The sequence below is a fragment of the Benincasa hispida genome, chromosome 6 (assembly GCF_009727055.1).
Source record: "Benincasa hispida cultivar B227 chromosome 6, ASM972705v1, whole genome shotgun sequence".
Classification (NCBI taxonomy): domain Eukaryota; kingdom Viridiplantae; phylum Streptophyta; class Magnoliopsida; order Cucurbitales; family Cucurbitaceae; genus Benincasa; species Benincasa hispida.
The window spans coordinates 52534315-52544371 of NC_052354.1; the positions used below are offsets into that span (position 1 = coordinate 52534315).

General features: G+C 34.2%; 1 protein-coding gene across 1 annotated transcript; it reads right to left on the bottom strand.

Moving 5' to 3' along the window:
• Positions 1-2282: 2282 nt before the first annotated feature.
• On the bottom strand, positions 2283-4797 carry LOC120080443 (prostatic spermine-binding protein-like). The gene is made up of 3 exons (XM_039035098.1): positions 4466-4797; positions 2916-2974; positions 2283-2829 (listed from the first exon to the last, which is right to left on the bottom strand). The coding sequence occupies exons 1-3, from the start codon at positions 4583-4585 to the stop codon at positions 2484-2486; spliced, it is 525 nt and encodes a 174-aa protein (XP_038891026.1). The 5' UTR covers positions 4586-4797; the 3' UTR covers positions 2283-2483.
• Positions 4798-10057: the final 5260 nt, after the last annotated feature.

A 10057-nucleotide genomic window follows, 5' to 3' on the forward strand; every position in this document is an offset into this window, starting at 1 on the left:
TCCAATAATGGTTGAAAACTCAACGAGAAGAAGAAGTAGAAAACTCTAACTTCTACGGGAAGATAAAGTTTTCGCGATAAGATTTGTTTTTTCGAGTTCAATTTAGGAGCAAAATTGTACTTTTACGTGGTGAGTCCCTCCACTTAAAGTCTGAAAAGTTGGAAAAGATGTTAAAAAAAGTATATTTAAAAAATGAGGCTACTTTTAAATGAGAAAAAAAAAATTGGGTTAAAACTGGCAATTTCCCATTTAGGGGGTGTTTGACAACCAAGGAGAGTTGTGTTAAGTTAGTATTTTTTACCAACTCAATGTTTGACAACCAACTTTAAATGTTGCTGGGGTTGAGTTGGTTAACTCTCCCCAATTCTCTCTCCCTCCAATGTTTTTAATAGTTCCACCCATCGATCTTCGTTGGTGATTAATGCTACCACACTCCGGCGACATACGTCGATGATCACTTTCTGGTAGCCAACATCAACGACCAACTCCGAGCTCCGACAACCACCTCCGACGACATTCCGGCAACCAACTCTGACAACCATCTTGGTAAAAAAAAAAAAAACTACTTCCACATTTGTACGACCAACTTCGACGAAGAACTCCGGGCTCTACCAACCACCTCCGACAACAACTCTAGTGACTAACTCCAATGACTACCTTCGCACAAGCAACTTTAGTGACATACTCTACCTACAACCTTCGTGTGCCCAACTTCGACGACCATTGATAAAAATAAAACGACGGGTTTAATTACCTACCATTTTATCACTCTCACTCTCACCCGTTTTTCCGCCCGTCTTCGTTACTCTCCCAACTCCCTCAATTACTTTGTCATTTCTCTCTCTCATGCTCTCTTCACATTTACTCCTCTTCTCTCATCTTCTTTCTTCTTTCGTCGTCTGGTTCGTCTTTCTCATTTTCTCTCTTCTTTCTTTGTCTAGCTCGTATGGACTTTATTTTCCCTTTTATTTCTCAACTCCTCCTTTCTCTTTTTTTTTTTTATTTTCTTTCTATGGTTGTTCTTTTAGATCTAATTATTCTTCTTCTATTTCATTTTTTTTTCTTAGATCTAAAAAATATAGCATATGACATCCTATTATTGTTTCACTAAACAAAAGTTCGATGATATGTTTTAAACAACCTATCCCTTGATGTTTTCAAATATTACATAATTCTAATGAAATAATGAAATTTAAAATTATGACTCAAGCTTTTTTTTTAAAGATAGTTTGTACACTGATGCAACATAATTATAGAAAAAATAGACATCAATATTTCTAAAATCATTTCTCCGATTTTAGAAAAAGGTAAATCCATATTCCACAAATTGGTCAAAAAATACTATTAGTTGGTTTTATGATTTAAATGGTAAGATTTTGATTTTTTTTTTTTTTTTAAGATTAACATTTAAGTGTCATCCATTCTATTTAAAACAATGTCAATTGTTTCATTTGATGACACTAATCCTTTTGTTCTTTTTAATTTTTACGGTAATTAATGATTAAGTTGGGTTTTTGAATGGAATAGTCATTTCTATTTGAGTATTTAAAAAATTGAATTCAAAATTTTGTGTTCTATATATTATAAAGAATTTATTATGTTTTGAGAATGGAAAAGAATTAGAAGTTTTTTGTTTTTATCTTAGAAAAGTAAATATATATATATATGTGTGTGTGTGTGTGTATGGTTGAAAATTAAAATCAACAATAGAAAAAAAAATCAATTTTATTTATAAAAATAGCACCAGATATCCCAACTCAATCCAAATAACTTAGCTCTCCATAATTATCAACTCAACTATCTATCTATTTTTATTGCGCATCAAACACCCACTTAAGGACTAAGTGATTTTTTAAACTATTACATATTTCAAAATATATGGACTAAATTATTACGGATTAAAGTTCAAAAATCAAATTGTTACTTTTATCTTTCTATTCTTGATCAACAAATAAGTTGGCTAAAAATGTTCCTCGATTAAGTCTCAAGAAAATTGCAAAATTATCCAACCATGGAAAATGAATTTTGCAGATTTTCCTTTCTATGTTTTTCTTGATAAAGCTGACGAACAAATTAAAGAACATCTTAAACCTACCTAATCAGATACATTGGCTGGCTTAGTTAAATATTTAAGAAAATCAATTATCTATTTTTGGAAAGGTATATCAGTTTAATAACATTGATTTTAACCAACCAACCAATTTAACACCATGGCCTCAAATCAGAATTTTGCTATCTTCCTACCCAAATAAAATTTTGTTTGAAGCCAAGGAAATCTCTGCTTCTGACAACATAAGAGTAATAACTATTTTCGCAAAAGAAATTGTTATATATAATATGGATCCACAACATCACAAACATAAGATTAGAAGTTCATAACCAACAAGGCCAGACAATGTTCCTACCCCTAAAGCAAAGGCTAACACTAACTCAACTTTCCTCGCTACTCGAAACTCGACAATGTGGAGGGCCAATCGATATTCTCACTTCCTCTTCTTGGCTGGTGGCTGAGGTGTTTCCTCCTCATCGTCTTCGTCGTCTTCATCGTCATCCTCGTCCTCATCTTCGTCATCATCATCTCCATTATCGTCGTCGTCGTCATCATCTTCCTCGTCCCCTCCAGCTCTTCCATCACCATTTGCTTCAGGATCATCCTCTGGATCACCGTCATCCGCTTCTTCACCTCCGGAGAAATCTTCGTCGTCGTCATCATCATCCTGATCATTTGCATCATCTTCATCGTCATCGTCTTCATCATCCTCTGTTTCACTGCCATCTTTGTTTTCCTGATCAGGGCTTTTCTTTTTGTGAAGTTCAGAGAAAGGAAACCTTGGAGAGGAGAGAAGGCCAGTAATTTCAGAACCAACCAAAAAGTATCAAAGTAAAAATACTTAAATGACTTGAAATTTTATTACCTTTCCTCAATTGCAGCCAATCCTGGTGTAGCATTGGCAACATTTAACATAGCTCCTGCCTGAAGAAAACATAATCATGTTGGAAGGTGAATTAAAGTCTCCGGATCATGTTAAGTGCATTCAATTGGTCTAAAACTGTTACTTACTGTCGGAATTGTCCCAAACAAGATTAGGAAATTGCATGCTAAATGATAAATTTCAAAAGCAAGCACCAGATAAAAAGGAAAACATGACATCCAGCTACGGATTGTCTAAAAGACTAAAATGTCTAATCTGTAAATGAAGAAAACTTCCACATATGTCTCGTCAAGCCATCCAATCAGACCGTGCTTTGGCATTGCAGTTTTCCAAAATTTGAGGACAAAAGAAAAAGTATATAACTTGAAATCTGGGGGGGAAACGTATATGGAAACTGTGTGGTATTCGTGGTCCCTTCCTATAATGAATCAAATTGATGAAATGTTAGGACTGGAAGAACTTCTGAGCACCAACTGCATTCATTTTAACTATTTCTGATTCCAAGTGCAAAAAGGGAAAACACCCACATGAAACTGGAAATCATGAGTTGATTAGACAATAAATTCTAACAAAGTGAAAATGATTCCAAATGCCAGAAAGGAAAATACCCAAAAAGAAACTAGAAAACATGAGTTGATTAGATAAGAAATTCTAAGTGAAAATGAACTCCCAACAACTAACAACCACCAAGTGCAATGGATAGGTAAATCTTGATCGATAAAAACCACATAAAACGAATAATATCATCATTCAAGCAAGCCCAGAGGACACAACAACAAAGTCATTCTGTACCAACTCCCATCAACATGGACCAGATAAATATAACTTCCAAAAACATAAAGTTCTCATGTGAAACACACTATCCCCAAAGAAGTAGAATTTACACAAATCAACAAATGTGGGGCAGAAAAGCTAAGGGATTTGCACATGAAATATCAAGTATAATCTAAATACAGAATGGTGAAATCCTGACAAAGACGGCTCGTTTTTGGTCACAATGAGAGGAATAAGTCAACAAGACAGGACGAAAATTCTCCTTCCATCCACGTTTATCACTACATCAAACACTTACACTTCAAACACAGGTCAATGCTCAACATTTTCAGCAAAAACTTCACGTTTTTAGCACCCAATCAAGAGTAATCACGGAAAAGGTTGTTTCCAAAGGAAGTACTTAACCAAAAAAGAAAACAAACGAGTAAGGATAAACCCACAAATAACAAAAGCAAAAGTTCATAAGTTACAAACAACTAAAGAATACAAGAAGAAAGAAGAAAGTCAAACAAAACCCAAAGAGCAAAAAAATTTGATCTTCGAGAAGAAAGAACGATGGCTACAAAGAAAAAGACAAAAGATAAAAGTTTATAAGCTAGAAACAACTACAGAGCACAAGAAGAAAAAAGAAAGTCAGAGAAAACGCAAAGAGCAAAGAAAATTAAGCTTCGAGAAGTAAGAACGATGACTAAAATCAGTAAAATCCGTGAAAAAAAAATGAAACCCCATCAAAGAGTAAGGTCAAAATGAGGGTTTACCGCCGCCAGAAGGCAAGCAAAGGAGTTTGCAGTGGCAAGAGCAGTCTCCACCGCCATAGCTTCCAAAACAGAGCGCACCCACATGGTTCTCTCCACGAGGCCAACACCGTCCAACTCCATTGCCGCAAAACGAGCTCAAAAGTGAACAGAAATGGAGAATAGCAAGAAAAAAAAAAACAGAGAGAGAAGAAGGAAGCTCGCAGAGAGAGAGAGTGAGGCGGAGAGAGAGATGGGCCTCCGGTAGTGAGAGAGAGAAGAAGAAAGGGTAATGGGTTTTCTGAGATTTGGGAGAAAAGTTGGGTTTAGTCCAGTTAGGGTAAACCCTAGGGTTTGGTCCGATTAGGGCTTTGTTTTTTGTTTGCAAGTGCAAAGCAAAAATAAATAAATAAGTAAATTTAATTTATAATTAAATTAAAATTTTAATCTTTGAACTTTGAAGTTTGTGCCAATTTGATGTTTAAGAAACCATTTGGCTCACTAATCAAAATTAATTATTTGTATTTGAGGTGTGAAGTTATAAAATAAAAATCATGGATAAATGTGAAAAGTAAAGAAAGAGAAGAATGTAAAGTTAACTGATAAATGTGAAAAGTAGAAAAATGAGAAAATATAGAGTTACTCGATAAATATGCAAAGTTCAATAGTATTTACTATTAAAGTTGAGTTGTTTACACCCATTTAAGAAGTTGGTAAGTGAAATAACTTTTTCAAAATTACAAATTTAATATATGAGGTCTTATGTGGTAATGATTTTAATTTTACAATTTTTTTAAAAAAATACTTTTTTGATCCTCGAGTTTTTAAAGATAAATATGTTTAGTCTCTAATGTTTCAAATTAGCGATTTTGGTCTCCAAATTTTCAAACATATGTTTAAAAGGTCTCTCAACTAGCAAATCTATTAAATTTAAATATAAAATCAATTAAAAATATGATGTGGCAAGATGATTTTGAAAAGATATATTTTTTTAATATCTCTCATTTTTCTCTCTTCTCCCTCTCCTTTTTCTTCTTCTTCTTCTATGTTCTCTTCTCCTCTCTACTCCATTTTCATATCTCTATTAGAAACCTTATCACGGGGCTTTTTATCAGTACCAACTACTATAAATTACAAATTCTGGCACAAATGTGAACCCTGATTTTTTGGTCGACGTAAAAGAAAGAAATAGGAAAAAAAAATGAAGACTAGGTAACGAATTTGAGCAGCTCAAATTTAGCGATACCTTTCAGATGAAAAGATTAAAGAACCGTACCTCCGGCCCTTCTGTTACGCAACTGCAATTACGCCATAGAGAAAAAGTTCCACCCGAGCTTCCGTTCTGCGGCGGAGTGGCCGGCCGATTTTGATATTCAATCATTTATTGATTGACAACTTTAGTTGTAAATGGTGACAAGAAGATACGATACGGGGTAAATATTTAAACAAGCTCCACTGGCAAGACCTTTCTTTTTCACTTCATCGACCAAAGAAAATTACCAACAAACTACTAGACTGTCAAAGAATTGATATTTAATGTCTACATTTGTATTATCCAAAATGTTCTTATTCCGGAGTTTCAAACATGTTATAAACTAACAAGTTTAAAAAACAACTGTAAAATTTACAATTTTTACAACTATAATTGTAGATAAGCTTGCATAAAAAATGGATATGGTAGTACTCTTGTGTTAAGGTAAGAAGCCTGTGATAAGGTTGTTGGGATTGATGCTCTAAATCTCATGGATCCTGTAGTTTGTAATTATAATGTACAAATATTTTATTTATTTAATAAAATATGAGATGTTTTATTTATCATTTAGTAACATTAATCCACAAAACCAATGAACTATTTATCTTTTATAGCTTAAACATGTACAATCATGTTTAAGTGATAGCCTAAATGGTCTGTAGTAGATAGATACAGTTGGGTACCTTATCGTAGACACTGCAAATACGGCCCACTTTGTAGATGTTACAATTGTTGTAAAGTGCTACAAATGATCTGATCTTGATTATTCATGTAGAGATATGTGAGTGGAGGTGTTCTATACAAAAAAGTTTATATAAAATCGAAGCACGAAATGACTAGTCTCATTATATAACACCATTGATAATAGAGACTTATGTTTCACCAGGATGATCATAAGTGACATGACCTAAATCCTGAGTGAGTTGTGAACTCCTGCCTATAAAAGCGGCCATTTGATTTGTATACGTGACAGTAGCCAGATTGTCGACTAAATAAGTCTACCATTTTAGGGATTTGTTTGATTGGGGGGCTGGGAACACAGCTACACAAGACGAAATTTACTCCTTCCCTTACGTCTGGGTAAGTAGATAAATTGCTCCCTTAAGGGCTGATTCCAAGGCTTGAACAATGTGACGCCACACCCTCTTTTTGTCCGAAAGGGATTTGGTCATAGTTGGACTATAACTTAGTGTTCATTAAAGGGATCAATGGTATTTAAAGAGTTAGATGTAACTACAACGGAAAACTAGTAATTTTGGCTCAGCTGTACTTACAAACAATTTGTGAATAGTCATCACACTGTTGACTCATTATATCTAATGCATACAGAAATATATCTGTAGTGCGAAGAGTGCAGCTATCAGTCTTTAGTGGAGTGACCGACAGTTAATAGATGTTGAATAATTTAATTAAAGAAGTTTAATTAATTATTCAAGTATCATTGGAGCTTTATCTACAAGTTCATAAGATCCCCTCCATAGCTCGACAAAAAATATTGCGAATCAATTTTGGATTAATTTGAATTGTTCAAATTAATTGAGGGAATTAATTATTTATGATATAATTAATATAATATATTTGATACATTATAATATCAAGTTTATTTGAGAGGAAATAAATATTTGAATATGATTCAAATATTAATTATATGGATGAGATTCATATAATTAAATTTAGTATAAATGTGATTTATATTGTTATATTCATTTTTTTAAAATTAATATGGGAGGGAGTTGTAACTCTCTCCCCCTCTTTTCTCTCTCAATAGGTTGTGTAGGTGGGTTTTTTCCAATAAACCTATCATCTTCTTCACAGTAAGATTTAAAAAGAAAAGAAAAAAAAAGTAATCGATCTCTCTAGATTAACCAACATTCAAACCGTAGAAAATTTCCCCTATCTAAATCCTTCCTCTCTCTCCCAAAACTCAGAGCCCACACAACTCTTGAGAATTCTCTTCCCTGGCAGAAAATGCATAATTTGGTTATGTAAAATTCTTGATTATGTGAAAAATTAAAAATTGGGCCGATCCCCGCTTCCACAAGTGAGAAATATTAAAAAATTATATATTTTTTTCCAAGTCATCTTATCACATCATATTTTTAATTAATTTTATATTTAAATTTAATAGATTTATTAGTTGCATGAACTTTTAAACTTATTCTTAAAAACTTATTGATCTAAACTAGCTAATTTAGTCTAAGAGAGGGCAACAAGAAAAAAGGAGTTAAGATGAGAAGAAGGAGAAGGTAAAGAGAGTTTCTAAGAATAGAAGAAGGAAAAAGGGCACAGTGAGGAAAGAGAGAGAGGAGAAGGTGTCGGGTTGGTTATAGGAGGAGAGTAGGTAAGAGGAGCACATCGTGGATAAGATAAGAGCAAGAAAAGAGATCGGTAGGATCATAAAGAGGTTGAAGCCATAGAGCTGAAAAGGTAAATAGAAGAAAATATAAGGATAATGATGCGAGGGATCTTGTGGTCGTATGAATGAATTGAGCTAAAAAAGGTGGACAAAAAAACTGCTCAAACCGAACCGAATTGCAAAACCGAATCAAACCGAACCGATTTATAAGCAAAACCGAATTTTTCGGTTCGGTGTGGTTCATTGGGCTGGTGAAATCGAATTTAAATGGTTCGATTTGGTTCAAAGCTTGAAAACCGATTTTAAACCGAACCGAACCGTTTATATATAATAATATATATATAATAATATAATATTTATTTAATAATAAATAAATAATATAATTTAAATAAACTCACTTTACCTTCTTCACTTCACTCTTCAGCACTGTGAGACTCAAGCGCCGCCCTCCCCTCCACCTTCAGCATTTCGCTTCGCATTTCCATTTCACAACTAGGGTTTTTGCCGCCCCACCGTTCAGTTCTTTGTCGCTGCCGTTCTTCTTCTAGTTCTGATTCTTCTTCCTTTGGGCGTTCTTCCTCTTCGTCGACGAATTGACCACGACCAGACCGTCTGGGCATCTGCCATCTAGGCTCTAAGGTTCTTCTTCGTTGACGTTTAACGTTTTGCCGCCGTTCTTCTAATCTGGTTCTTCATCGTCTGGGCATCTGCTGTCTGGGCGTCTAAGGTTCTTCTTCGTCGACGTTCGACGTTCTGCCACCGTTCTTCTAATCTGGTTCTTCATCATCTGGGTGTCTGTTGTCTGGGCGTCTAAGGTTCTTCTTTGTCGACATTCGACGTTCTGTCGCTGTTCTTCTAATCTGGTTCTTCATCGTCTGGGCGTCTAAGGTTCTTCTTCGTCGACGTTCGACGTTGTGCCGCCGTTCTTCTAAGTACAGAGGTAAAATTATTGAACAGAGGTACTGCCGTGGTAGAATCTTCTTCAACGAATAGAGGTAAAATTATTGAAATGTAAATGATTTTATTTGTTGAAAATTTGAAATTTTAGGTAACTAAAATAAAATTTTAGATAAATAATTTGTTGTTGTTGTGTTTGAATTTTTAGTTTAAGTAAAATGTAAATGATTTTGTTTGATGGTAATAAGTTCTCTCTATTTTCCCCTTTATAGGTACCATTCGTCTATCACAATGAGCTTGAGCAAGAGCAACGATTCCAATAATGATGTTGTTGTGATGCCATCACTACCATCACCACCATGAAAAAACGAAAGTGAGGAGACAATTTCAAAGCATACAAGTGGACGAAAGAGGAAAAATTCATCTATGGTATGGGATCACTTTACTAAATGTTCTGAATATATTTATGATGATCCACATGCTAAATGTAACTATTGTGGTATGGTGTATGCATGTCATTCTAGAAAGAATGGAAATTCAACTATGAGAATGCATATTGAACGCTACTGTAAAAAAAATCCTTATCAGATTAACAAGTCTAAGTTAGATGTAACACAAACTAAGTTGGTTTTTAAGAACAATGAGGGATTTGGAGATAATTCACAATCACATTCATCCCTTAGTTACAAGATGTTTACTATTGAGAGTGCTTGTAGACTACTTGCTGAGATGATTATTATAGATGAGTTGCCATTTAAATTCGTGGAGAACCAAGGGTTTAGGAGGTTTGTGAATGGGACTTTGACGTTAGTAGAACCTAATTTTGTTCTTCCTACTCAAAAAACAATTGCTAAGGATATTTTGGGAATTTATGATAGCACAAAAGAGATGTTGAAGGGCATTTTTGTGAAAGAAGGATATAGAGTGTCACTCACAATCGATACGTGGTCATCAATCCAAAATATGAACTATTTGGTTTTGACTCTTTATTGATAAAGATTGGAAATTATATAAGAGAATTCTTAATTTCACCCAAATTGAGAATCATAGAGGGGAGACGATAGGAAAAGAGGTCGAGAAATGTCTAAAACAGTGGGGTATTAAAAAGGTT